This window comes from Leptinotarsa decemlineata, unplaced genomic scaffold, assembly GCF_025532065.1.
Source record: "Leptinotarsa decemlineata unplaced genomic scaffold, Ldec_3_MD MMD2_tig00026328_RagTag_RagTag, whole genome shotgun sequence".
Taxonomy (NCBI): Eukaryota; Metazoa; Arthropoda; class Insecta; order Coleoptera; family Chrysomelidae; genus Leptinotarsa; species Leptinotarsa decemlineata.
Window position 1 is genome coordinate 8,025,766 of NW_027412688.1, and position 14,610 is coordinate 8,040,375.

The following is a 14,610-nucleotide window of genomic DNA, read 5'->3' on the forward strand; positions in this document are numbered from 1 at the left end:
AAAAAATCAATATTCAAAACAATTTTTCAATGTTAACCATTGTATACGGATATCATCCATACCACACATTCGTACTGACGTACTGACATAGTTGGGGGTCTGGGGCGGCAACCGACAACTGCGGTTGCTTGGTCAAACCGCCAACACTTACACAAAAACTGGCAAGTTGACTTGGTTCTCACACCCATAGGTGGTTACACTTATGTCCCGCTTGCGTTTACGCAGCTATTTCCATCGAATACTTTTCTTGGTTATTCACATTTTGTTTTCAATCGAGGACCGCCCAATAGGCTTAAAATAGGTTTAAACCCGGTCCGGCGGACCGGACACCTGCCACAATATATCTACCTCTCTATACCTTATGATGCACTGCCACCAAATCGTAATTTTCAACACCTCGACACGTGTTTCGATCACCAAGTGATCATCTTCAAAGAGGAAGATTAAAACTAGAAACTTACGCGAAGCTAACCCTTTTTATGCTATATAGATATCCCATAGAGGTACACCTAATGGTTTACCTGTATGGGACAAGTTTACCTGTCAGGTAACAGGTAACCTAACCTGTATGGGATATCTATATAGCATAAATAGGGTTAGCTTCGCGTTAGTTTCTAGTTTCAATCTTCCTCTTTGAATGTATATCTATATCAATAGCTATATCTATATAGCATGAATAGGGTTAGCTTCGCGTTAGTTTCTAGTTTTAATCTTCCTCTTTGAAGATGATCACTAGGTGATTGAAACACGTGTCGAGGTGTTAAAAATAACGATTTGGTGTTGGGAAAAAACTTCAGTAATATTCTCTAAACCTGTCTAACAATATAAATTTTGGCCCCGAACAGCAAACTGACGAGGGCAAACTTGGAGCTGAACACAGCAAACATAGAGCTAGCGAAGAGACTTGGGAGCAAGGGAGATTGCGACCTCGTCCCCGAGTCATGTAAGTACAGTTCCAAGTGATTTTTGAAAATGGCTCCAAAGCAGGAGCCGAAACGTCGAAAAGATGAAAATTACAGACATGGTTCAACCCGGTCACGAAAAGGATTCGAAGCTTTATAACTTCTATTTATTATTTGCGAGCGCTTTCGACAGCTGGCAGTGCTATCATCTTCTCCGCTCTACTCATATATATTCTACTCTTATATATTCAAGAGCCACCGGTAGACAGCTGTTTCAGACCATTGGGCCTCATCAGTACCGGGCAGGCTGTCCTCGATTGAAGACAAAATATGAATAACCAAGAAAAGTACTCGATAAAAATAACTGTGTAAACGCAAGCGAGGCATAAGTGGAACCACCTACTGGTGTGACACCCAAGTCAACTTGCCAAGTTTTCACGTCAGTGTTGGTGGTTTGACCAATCAACCGACAACTGCTGTAGCAGAAATTTGGGAAGCTATCCTATCCAATGAAACAGGTTGCGATTAATAAGCAAGTAAATCTGATTACCTGCTGAAAATACTTCTATTACTCATTCAAGTACTCAATTTTCAGCATTTTTGTGTTTTCAAAACTAATTTTTCAACTCAATTAGGAGTGGAAAATCAAAGAAGCTGTATGTAAAAAGTATCTACAAGCAGACGGTCTAGTTGATTGGGTAATTTATTCAATAATGAGAAGTATGGAATTTAATGACGTTATAGTTATTTATGTATCAAGGGAATTAGGAGGGCCTTAATTACCGATGGCAAAGTTTGCGTCCCGAGGGCCTCTGGCCCGAGGGACAGCAATTGCCTGAGGTTATTAAGGCTCATTAATTCCCGTGGTACATAGATAATTTTATTTCTGACCGATTTCAATAAAATTTTGTTCATTTTTGAAACGGAAAAATGTACTAATTCATTACCTTCCCGGTATATTTGAATCAGGTACCGTTGATTATAGTAGAGTTTTCTTGTTGCTAGGTTGTTGCTATGTTACTTGATTATAAACAGAACTTTGTTATCAAGCTGTGTTTGCGGTGAAAACGTGTTTTCTACCCCAAATATAATGGAGGATATTTTGAAAAAAGCTGAACAAGCAAGAGAATCATTAATTCCATCTAAAAGTGAAGCCGTATACCAAAAAGAATACAAGATATATCTGGACTGGCTGACACGGAAAAATGTTATGCCAAAAGATGTCACTGAAACTGTATTTCTGGCATATTTTCAAGAACTGGTAAGGAATTTTCTATGTTTTTCGGTAGATTTGGTAGTAATTGTGTTTATTCGTTTCAGTCAGAAACGTATAGTCCGAATTCTTTATGGACTAAATGGTCAATGCTAAAATCGATGGTGACTATACATGAGAAACGAGATATCACCAAGTTCAATGAACTACAGCCTTTTTTGAAACGGAAGAGTAAGAGTTATAAGCCGAAATAGTCTGCTGTTTTATCTCCTAAAGATGTTATCAGATTCCTAAAGGACATTTATTATTATTATTACTTTTATTATTTGTAATGACGTGAATAAATAAAATATGGTTCAGTTTTCATTTCTATTTATTTTTACTTGTGAAAGGTAGAGGGAATTATAAAATCTATAATGTCCCAAGGGAGTTATGACCCTCTTTATTGATAGCGTAACTATGACGATATAAGCTTATAATATCCCGGTCAGAAATAAAATACATTTTGAGCTTATACCAATTGAACTGTTCAATATTACTGAATAGTTGAGGTTATTACTTGTAGATATTCAGAAGTGTTGGGTTTTATTTTTTAATTTTTTTATATTTGTGTTGAGTGAACATATGCAGATGAACCTTTTGTTCAGTACTAATCAAATTTCAATAGTAGCTAAAGAAGTATTTTCTCAGTTTGAGGTAGTACATCTCGCATTTCGAAAGATTTCAGAAAAATATCGCAACTCTCATTTCTGCATATGCTATTTGCTATTCAATTTCGGGTTTACATATTTCTGTGTAATTTTTATTAGTCAGTGTGAGCTGCAAAAGAAAAAGCGTCGGAAACTAACATTCCCTCAGAGTATGATTAAATGACTATTTTGAATTGAGGAAAACTGGAATGGGAAAGTGGTGACACCAAAAATTCTGTAACTTTCTAGTTGCACCCCGTAGATAAGTCTCTGGTAGGATAATAAGTTGTAGACAGATGCCGCTGTCAGATCGAGGCGTTACCATTTCTCCACAATTAATCCAATGTCCAACGTATTCTTACGACCCATATGGGAGTACTTATCAATGCAAGATTTATGTCCACTTTTCCACATCTTCTATTTTATGGGTTCATCAATCTTTTGTCGAGGTTCAATGGAAGAAATATAATACAGAATCGAAACTGATGCTTTAATATATAATGATTTAAATCATAGTGTTAATAACAGCTGAAAATAAATAGTCGTGAATGGCGATGATAATGATAATACTCATAAAGCCGATGATTTTTTGCTAGGGAGCTGATTTGCAAAGTTGTTGCTTTATTGTTTTGAACGTTTCAGAACTGAAAGATACCAAAAGGCTGATTGATTGATATTATAAGAACATCAAGCGAGCATACAGATCATAGAAACAAAAATGATACTTGATTGATGCTAACTCCAACATCACAACAAAGGATTATATTCAAGAGAAAATTAATATACAGTGCATTCCATTTAAAACGAGCCACCCTGAATAACTTTCGGTAGAATGATTTTCAGGAAAAATAAAAAACACGTCAACAATGGTATACAGGAGGACATATTTTGACATATTCACATTTGATGTTACTTCCCCTATCGCACCCCCACCATTTTTTAAATGGATCACCCTATATTGTTTCGCATTATCAGATGCTCCATGAGCAGATTTCAACAAAATATAAAACATATGGTCTCAAGCTTATGGTTTGGAGTTACAAATTATTTGAGTTGAAAACGAGCCACCCTGAATAAGTTTTGAAACAAAGGTTGCAGGATAAACAAAAAAAACAGGTCAACAATTATATCAGGACACATTTCAAAATATTCGTTATAAAGACAAATAGGGGGGCAATAAATAAGAAAAAGAGATTTTTTATTAATTCTTGAATCAAAATCTGATTACTGGACAATGAGAAGAAAATAATTTTCTTTAGTAAATGTTCAAAAACGTCTGCACCAACTTCCATACAATGGTACAAACGAGCTTCCATTGCCGTCCTCACAAGGTTGAGAATCTCGGGAGTTATTTCTCCGGAATTATTCATGATATTATCTCTCAAATCTTACAATATTGTTGATTCTATCTCACACACTATACCCCATAGAAAGAATTCTACTGAAGTGAGATCCGGAGACCAAATTGTCGTGCTGGAGCTGCCTAATGAGATGTTCCATCCTGCTGAAAAACTATTTCGTTTTCGAATAAATGCACCATATCCAAATATTTATTACTAGTCAAATTCAATAAAGAAAGGTCATATGATGTGGTCACCTGAAGTTTCCGTCCAAACATCAAGTTTTTGGGGTAGTTGGGTATGAACAGTATAAATGAGGATTCGCATCACTGCAACATCAATAATTTAGCCGATTCACCTCTCCATTCGAACTAAACGTGAATTCATGCGAAAAACAAATTTTATACAAGAAATTCTGATGCAAGTTGATCCGTTCAGTGAGACTTTCACAAAACTTCGTTCAATTCATGGACTAGTCTAATCTTAAATGGATGAGATTTGTACTCATGAAGGATCCTGAAAATATTTGTACGACTGATTCCTGATTCTCGAGATAACTTAGTGAGAGATTACGAATTTTCCATGAGTCCAACGTGCCCTAAAACTGTAATACAAAGAGTGTGATATATTGTCCTTAATTTGAAGGAAATTACAACAACATTTCTTCCTGGATCATTATTATTGAACATATGGGCAGCAGCTCTAGCACTATTGCCATTCTGGTAGTACAAACTCACTATTTCAATCCGTTCTCGAACCGTATAAACAAACCATTGCTTCTCAAGAATTCACAAAAACAGAAACACCAGTTGTGACTTCACCTGAAAGGTAATCGTTATTGTAGAATGAGACAAATATAAAATAAAGAGGATATTGAATTCAAACTAGGCGAAATAAGCCTTTTTTGAAGTATACTTCACAAAAACACCTATGAAACCAAGGTAACCAGGTACAGAAGTTCATTCAGAGTGGCTCGTTTTCAACTCAACTCAATTCTACTTTGTTGAAATGTTCATCATGGAACATCTGATAATGCAAAACAATTGATCCATCAAACAAAATTGGTGACATGCCCTGAGGGTGCGATAGGGAAAGTAACATCAAATGTGAATATGTCAAAATGTGTCCCCCTGTATACTATTGTTGTGTTTTTTTATTTCTCCTGAAAATCATTGTACCAAAAGTTATTCAGGGTGGCTTGTTTTGAATGGAATGTACTGTATAATGACAATATGATGGAATGGTTTTTTTTATTTTTTCTTAGAGATTATCACAGTCACTACCCGTTCACCAACGAATCTTCGGACAAAACTCAAACATGGCATCGAAAACATTTGGAAACGTTCAATGCTGAAAAATAACAATCTGGATAAAAAAATTTCAAAATTCGATGACAACTAGTAACTTGAAAAATTTCTAATTGACAATATCTCAAATCTGGATATACATGGGCTGTTCAAAAATTAATGTGAATGTTCAAATTTCTCGGACAACATATATTCGATTAGCATAACATATTCACAGTTTCAGCCTTTTAGTTGGGGAGAGGCATAAAAGTTAGAGGTGTTTTGCATGTTCGGCGATTTTCGGCTATCGACAAAAATAGATCAAAGAATTTGCATTAAATTTTGTGTGAAAACCGGAGTTAAGTGCTCAAAAACACTTGAAATGTTGACAGTGACATACGATGATTGTATTCGAATCAGAAACATATTTACAAGTGGTACAAGCTTCTCACAGAATGTCGCCAAGATGTGGATGACACTTCCCTAGACGCCCCAGCACATCAACAACCGATGAAAATGTTGTTGAGAATCATTGAATCACCATTAGAGATGTTGCGGAAGATATCGGTTAGATTATGTCATAGGGAGCATGAAGCGTGTGATAGCGAAGTTCGTTGCAAAACTACTGAATTTTTACCAAAAAGAGTCGCATGAGCATCGCTCAGAAATTGTTGAATGACGTCAACGGCGATACAGATTTGCTTAAAGTAGTCATAACTGGTAACAAACCATAGGTATTTGATTATGACCTTCAAACCAAAGCCCAATCGTTCCAATGGAAGGACCCAGAATAGTCAAGACCGAAAGAGGCACGCCAGGTTCGATCAAATATCAAGGTTTTGCTCACTGTTTTATTCGATTACTTTGGCTTAGTGCATCAGGAGTTCTTGCCACATGGTCTTACGGTCAATAAGCAGTGTTATCTTGAAGTTATGAGCCGCTTGCGAGAAGCAATACGAAGAAAACTTTAGGTGTTGTGGAAAAACAATTCATGGCTTTTGCAACACGATGATATACCTGCTCACTCGTCGTTGCGTGTTTGTGAACTTTTGCCCAAGAACAACACCGTGATCATTTTCCAGCCACCTTATTCACCAGATTTGACCCCCTGTGATTTTTCTTGTTCCCAAGCTTGAAGAGACTCATGAATCGATGGTATATGGTGACGAGTAGGGAGATAAAATCCGAATCGCTGAGAGTGTTCAAGGACATAATAAAAAGTACAAATCAGAACTGCTTCAAGGATAGGAAAAACGCTGGCACAAGTTTGTCATATATGATGGGGACTACTTTGAAATGGACAAAATAGAAGTTGATGAATACATGAAAATTTTTTATCAGACAACATTGTAGAAATAAAAGTCGAAAACTAATAATTGACACCTGGCACAGATTGAACATGAACACTATTTTACTCTAACAAAATATGTGAAAATCAGTCACCTGTGAAACAATATAAAACACATTGAAACCAGAGTCTGAACATGAAGAGTTCGTGATCCCACACCAAAGGACGCTGTTTCAACCCGTTGTAGATGGCGGTGACATGTCTCCTTACGGTGGAGACATCTACGGGATCAACAGAAGAAATATTCCAGTAGTAAAGGTAAATAATAAAATTCAGTAGATATATATAAAAGGAAACTCTAATATTACAAAACACAATTGCAGTTTCAATTTCTGACGATGTTTGCTTCTTGCTATAATTTTGAACAATATAGAGTTCCCTCGCTTCAGATATATAATGGTTGTAGGTAGTACAATAGACAATGGGTCCATTAGTCAGTGGATTCCACTGGAGAGATCCAATAGTCATTGGACTCCTACTGGTCAGCCCATTAGTCATTGGACCCCTCTTGGTCAGCCCATCAGTCATTGGGCCCCACTGGACATATTACCTTGTGTTCCTCTGGATGCTCTGATCTGCCAGGTCAAAATACATCTCTCAGGGTCGTTAGGAAGCTATGAGGGATCATTTCTCAACAGTCTTGAAAGGCTGTGAGAAAACTGCGGCACAGTAGAAAGCTATAGAGTCTTTAAGAAGTTGAAGGGTCCATTCGATACTTTATTGCAACCCGCGAGGGTTGCAATAAAGGCTCACACCTCATGGAAACTTTTTGACGAAGTCGATTACTCAATTTCATCAATAATCTTTCAGGTCACTTGGCAAGAATGATATTATGCCAAACGCTTAAAACTTGATCCGGTTCAAGAGAGGTAGGCACAAAGTATCTATTCTGAGGTTGACAGACTATGTTTCATAAGTTATTTGAATGGTAGTCTTTGCTGACCAGTCAAGAACAAAACTACGAAGTAGTAAGCAGCAATACGGAAGTGTACTCTTACAACATAAGGTATTCCAATATTCATCGGGAAAAAGCTACAAATTTATCACATATAATAAAACAATATATAATTATTAGAAAAGTCATTATCTAACTGTTGGTGAGGTTCTGTATCTGTATATGTATCTGTAGAGTAGGTAAGTGTAGGCCCACAGCCACATGTGATGCATTGTACATCCTCCCGAGATGTTGTCCTACTAGGTAATCGTCCATCTCGTCCTTACCAGGAAGGTAGACAGGTCACTTCATATCGGCAGGTGTAGGCCTAGACTCGCCGAATACACACTCTTTTATTAACGATAACTCCAGACACTCGAATAGGACATGCCTGACAGTTTCATCTTCCTGTTCACATATCCTGCATAGAGGTGTATCCACTAGCCCCATATTATGGAGGTGTTTCCTTAGTTGACAGTGGTCAGTTAGGAATCCTACTGTTTAGCGTAGGTTTTTCCTAGTCATTGCCACATATTTTTTCGCCGCCAGCTTCCCAGGGTCCCAAATGTTTGTTTATATAGTATTATTATTAAATGAAAAATAAATGAATTAGGAAAGTTATCATTGAACAATATACTAATACTACAAATTTGACTAACCTGTTACCATTTCATATCAACGGATCTGATGCAAGCATACAAACTTACATTTCTGAAAAGTGAAACTTCATCTAGACTGGCAATCACACAATTGTTAGGTGATAAACGACATTATTGAAATAGAAAGTTAGAAAATGAACCATATATTGATAAATTTGAGAAAATTGTTAATAGTGATTGTTTCAAATAGTGACAAGAGTGATGTAAACTTTTGGAGTGGTCTGATATTTAGACACTGTCATATGCTATTTAACGGTCCGAGTTGATGGCGTGTTGTGCTGAAGTATATATATATATATATATATATATATATATATATATATATATATATATATATATATATATATGTATGTATGTTTATATATATATATATATATATATATATATATATATATATATATATATATATATATATATATATATATATATATATATATATATATGTATGTATTCCACCGAAACATCTACGGGTTTATAGCTGAGTCACCAGTGAAATGATACTAAACTGTCTATCAATCCTTGTTAACTTTCTCGCTATTGCAGTGTGTGTTTTATTTAAATAAAATTTGACAGCTGCTGTCACCAGATGCAGATTTCTCCACAACAGAATTTGGATGTCAGGCAATTCCTAAAAAGGATTGAATTCGGCCTCCTGCACTAGGAGGAGGTCTTTAGTTGCAGAAAGAAAATATCTTAAAAATTCGCATACCCTTCCTTCCAACAGGTTATTATGGTAGATTTCAAAATGAAAGCCTGCCTAAAATTTTCAAAAGATATTATTTTCAATAATAAAGAAAATAAAGAAAAAAATATATAACAAAATATACAAAGAACAAAAACACCGAAGAAAAACAATAACTATAACCAAATTTCGAAAAAACTCAATATTTGCACGCCGAGAGTGACGAAATACTCTTGCTTGGCCGTTGATTTCTGACCGCTAAATATCTATAAGACAATCATTAGGTCCATCTGTATACAAATTTATCATAACTTACTCTTTCCCAAAATCATAAAATGGTTGGTACGTATGTAAATTTAACTCATCGCTGTCTTTTTCCTGCTCGTCCCCTATTTGAACTTTTTACACTACATTGCTCGATTTTTGCTCGAACCTTACAGGCTCATTTATTCCTATGCCGCGTTAACCGCCTGTTTCACGCAAACTTACTGCTCGAAAAAAAAATTCGCACCACTCTAAGACCGCTGCCTCAGGCGAAGAGCTTCCAGAACTCTCTGTATTTCCTCATTTCAAAAGCCAGGAAGATATCACGGATTCATCGTCCCCCCCCGTCTCTCAAACCGTTCTTTCTAACAGTTGCCCACGTGCAACGGAGGTCATCAGAAAAACCTATTGAGCTGAATTGATAATACTTCCAATGCTAGAATATTGATATGCCCATATGAGGTACGTGACAAATATATTTGACTATGCATCTTTTCAAAACACGCCGATGAATAGTGTTTATCTAAACACTCTAGGCCCTCGGCCATAATTTTACATTGTATGAGAGACAGATCCGGCCTTTAAAAAAATCCGAATTGAAGAAATATGTCTCTTTCCGAAGTTAGAATACAGGGTGTCCCTGGACTTCCTCTTTTCCTCTCGGTAATGTATAGATGGGGTCAAAATATCACCAGTACTTCATATAACTTTTTTTCCTAAAATCCTTCGTTACCAAGTAACGGGCCCTCGAAGTTACAAAATGAAAAATGTTTTTCTTTGATAACTTTTCAAGTGAATATTCAAAATCATCCAAATTTTGGTAATTGACTAAACAAATGAATTCCTTCGATGAGCTTTCATGCAGGAGTCAGTTGTTTTGCTACAAAGTCAGGAACGGACTACCCCCGATGGTCCACACCCCAAAACTTTGAAATGACAGATATTTTTCAATATTTTTCAACAAATTAAGGTTACTTGGACAATTTTATGAATAAAAGTACTCGTGTGGAAAGTCGATCGGAGCAACGAGTCTTGATAAAAATGTAGTTTCACTCGACGACATCAAACCCGCTCGTCCACCATTATTTGAAATGAATGATTATCAAAGCAGAAATAATAATGATAACGTTAATTCAACAACATTTATCCTGAGATGTCTACCATTATTCGAAAATATTAGTTTTTAAGGAAAATGGAAATGATAGGTAAAATGTTCATAACGAATTTTTATAATGCAAACACGTTTAACTAACGAAACTCAAGAGCCTCAAGAGCAAACAGAAATGGAAAATCCGCTATAGAAACTGCTCGATATGACCACCTTCTCTCTCTATACATTTTCTTAGTCTGCGAAGACACCCTCTCTGTACTTGAAATAGCATTCCAGGGTCGTTTCGTATGGCTTCACAATGTAATGTTATTCTATTCAACAATGCATCTCTTGTGTGAATAGGTGTAGCGTAAACAAGGCTTTCTAGATGCCCCCACAGAAAGAAATCCAATGGATTTAAATCCGGAGACCGCGATGGCCATGAATATGGCCCATCTCTACCAATCCATCTATTGTGGAAAATATAGTTCAGATGGTCACGCACAATCAAACTAAAATGAGGAGGAGCGCCATCATGCATAAGCCACATATCTCTTCGGGTTTGCAATATAACATGTTCCAAAAGTCCATTCAAATCGTTCTGAATGAACTCCAAATAACGTTTTCCATTCAATCGGTCCTGTAGAACGAATCCCTAATTATTCTATGAATAGTGGACTTGGATGTATGGAACTGTTCTGATAGATTTCTGATGCTCATTGAAGGATCATCAGCGACGGCTTCCAAAATATTTTCCTCCAATACAACGGTACGTACAGTCCTAGGAGCGCCCTCACCACCTCGTTTTGGCAAAACTGTACCTACAATAATATCGAAATGAAACAACGTGCTCAAATTAATTATCAATTATAACATACCTGTCTCCCTCAAGCTACGATCGACACGCTCGAATGTTTCTCTTGACGGTACCGTTCGATTGGGAAAATGCTCGGAATACAGACGACGAGCTTCTGCAGCATTACAAAATGCTCGTCCATAAAATACATGCATATCTGCATATTCATTGAATGTAAACTGTTCGGCCATATCAAAAAAATTCAAAATATCCTATAGAATATTGACAATACAATGATAGTCATATGACAACGCACCACTCAACAAAACAAAATCGCATTCCAGTGTCTCATTTTTTATCAAAACTTTCTAAAAGGTTTTTTGTCAACATCTGTGAAAGAAATGGAACATAATTATTCCCTGGATATTTTTCACCTGATCATGTGCAGCCGTTTCTGTAGTTCATTCGTTTGCTTTTTATTAGTATAGTAAATATTTTTTCCGATGTGCGTTTTTTCAGCTAAATTTAGATTCATGTTAAAGAATTTCTCCCATAAAATTATAATTATCAGTGAAACTCCTCAACAGTTTAGCTGTGAAGAAGAATTTGAAACATTCGAATGTTGAGTTTCATGAGATTCAGATAACTGATCAACACGAAACGTGATTATTCCACACGTATTATGTAGGTACATACAAAATATGGAATGAATTCGATATTTCATAGTAGAGTAGCTTGTTAGTTTAAAAACACCACGAATCTACAGAACTTGATATTTCTTTTGAAAAAATATCTGCTATCACAATTGTGACTTAAACTTCCATATAGGTACTGTACTTTTTGTTTACGACTTCATTTTAGCATACTTTGTATTATTCCTCTTATAAATGTTGTTGAATTAACGTTATCATTATTATTTCTGCTTTGATAATTATTCATTTCAAATAATGGTGGACGAGCGGATTTGATGTCGTCGAGTAGAACTACATTTTTATCAAGACTCGTTGCTCCGATCGACTTTCCACACGAGTACTTTTATTCATAAAATTGTCCAAGTAACCTTATTTTGTTGAAAAATATTGAAAAATATCTGTCATTTCAAAGTTTTGGGGTGTGGACCATCGGGGGTAGTCCGTTCCTGACTTTGTAGCAAAACAACTGACTCCTGCATGAAACCTCATCGACGGAATTCATTTGTTTAGTCAATTACCCAAATTTGGATGATTTTGAATATTCACTTGAAAAGTTATCAAAGAAAAACATTTTTCATTTTGTAACTTCGAGGGCCCGTAACTTGGTTACGAAGACTTTTAGGAAAAAAAGTTATATGAAGTACTGGTAATATTTTGACCCCATCTATACATTCCCGAGAGGAAAAGAGGAAGTCCAGGGACACCCTGTATATATTACCATACATAGCTTTCGTTAGGTACATATTACACTGGTTGCAGTCAGCACAAGAAATGCCATAAACTGATTGGATTTTTTAAAAAGTATATATGATAAACAATATATCATGCTTCAGGTCTGAGCTTAAGACTGCATATAAAAGTTGAGACCTCGTTTTTTGTTTCGATTTTTCCAAACTATCATTATAAGTATGGTGAATCTACACTTTACATTCACTTCATTTTGTTTGGTTCATTTTCGAAATGATGAAATTGATTACTCATGAAACAAGGTACAATTTCAACTTTCAATTACAACTTTCAGTATTTCAAGATTTACACTCATTTATGGTAGAACACCTGCCTTAATCAGCAAACTAAATTGCTATCATGTTGATAAGTTCGGCAGGAAAGATACCAGTATTATTGTCGAAAATAATAAGTTGTGCTTCATCAGCAAAATGTTAGAATTTTAGGTGGGGTAATTCTGGTGAAGGATGGAAAAAGATTGAAACCTTTTGTGAAACTTATTATTGATAAAGCTACCATTTCAGACTCGTTCACTGTGTCAGCAGGATGTGGTAATGAATAAAAATGATTAAATTATTCTCAGTAAAATTATAATAAAGATCAAATTGGCGGTATGCGGTCATAAATGAAAGAGAAAAACCGAAGTGAAAACCGACCCAACTTGGATACAGCTCTCCTGTTCACTAGATAAGCGCATTAACCATTCACGCGTTCGGAGACACTAGGCAAAGTTGGGGCCGATTCTCATCTTCAATTAAGTATCTTGTAGTATTAGTGCGATAGTAATTGTGATGAAGTTAACAAAAATACTACATACATTTGAAGATTTTTTTTCGTTCTGGAATAGCTAACATTTCACCAGCATCAGGATTTTATAACATATATCACAATGTGATATGAATCAATTGTTTTGCAATATCAGATGCTTCATGATGAGCAGATTTCAACAAAGTATAAAGTATATGGTCTGAAGCACATGGTTCGTGAGCTAAAAATTATTTGAGTTGAAAACGAGCCACCCTGAATAACTTTTGAAACAATGATTTGCAGGAGAAATAGAAAAACAGCTCAACAATTATGTAGGAGACAACATTCGTCCTAGAGACAAATATAGAAGCAATAAATCAGAAAAAGAGATTTTTCATTAATTTTTGAATCAAAATCTGATGGCTGGACAATGAGAAGAATAAAATTTTCTGTAGTAAATGTTCAAAAATTTTTCCACCAACTTCCATACAATGGTACAAATGAGCTTCAATTGCCGCCCTCACATAGTTAAAAATCTCGGGAGTAATTTCTCTGCAATGCCTCATGATATTCTCTCTCAAATCTTTCAATGTTGTCGATTTTATATCATACACTTCAGACTTTGATTACCCCTTAGTGACCATTCCGTTGGACCACTTCTACCAATCCAGCGACCAGGAAAATGATCATCCAAAAATTGTCGCACTGGAGCTGCATAATGAGGAGGAGCACCATTGTGTTGAAAAACTATTCGAATAAATTTTTATCCTCCTCATGCGCGGTATTATTCGATTCCACAACATATATTCAAATATTTCTAACTAATCAAATCGATAAGAAAAGGTCCTATCATATGGTCACCTAAAATTCCTGCTCGTACATTCAGTTTTTGAGGTCGTTGGGTATGAACTTGACAGTATAAATGAGGATTGGAATCACTGTAATATCGAAAATTTTGCCGATTCACCTCTCCATTCAAACTGAACGTATTGTCCAGTCATTTTAGATCGATTTAGGCCTGTATTTCGGAAAGTAGACATACCTAGCTGTAAATTAGTATAAACTTTGTATTTTGGCATCATAAAGGTATTCTCAAAATTTATATATGATTCGACGGCCGCAACTTCAAAAATTGGGGGTCAAAAGTCAAAAAAAACGACTTTTTGCACGTTTTTTGCCCATATCTCGTTTCCAATAGGTTTTATGCTAATTGTATCTATTAACAATATTGTAGAGAATTAA

General features: G+C 35.8%; 1 protein-coding gene across 1 annotated transcript; it reads left to right on the top strand.

The window, feature by feature from the left end:
- Positions 1-1,844: 1,844 nt before the first annotated feature.
- On the top strand, positions 1,845-2,481 carry LOC141485479 (uncharacterized). Its single transcript, XM_074182280.1, has 2 exons — positions 1,845-2,163; positions 2,223-2,481. The coding sequence occupies exons 1-2, from the start codon at positions 1,993-1,995 to the stop codon at positions 2,367-2,369; spliced, it is 318 nt and encodes a 105-aa protein (XP_074038381.1). The 5' UTR covers positions 1,845-1,992; the 3' UTR covers positions 2,370-2,481.
- Positions 2,482-14,610: the final 12,129 nt, after the last annotated feature.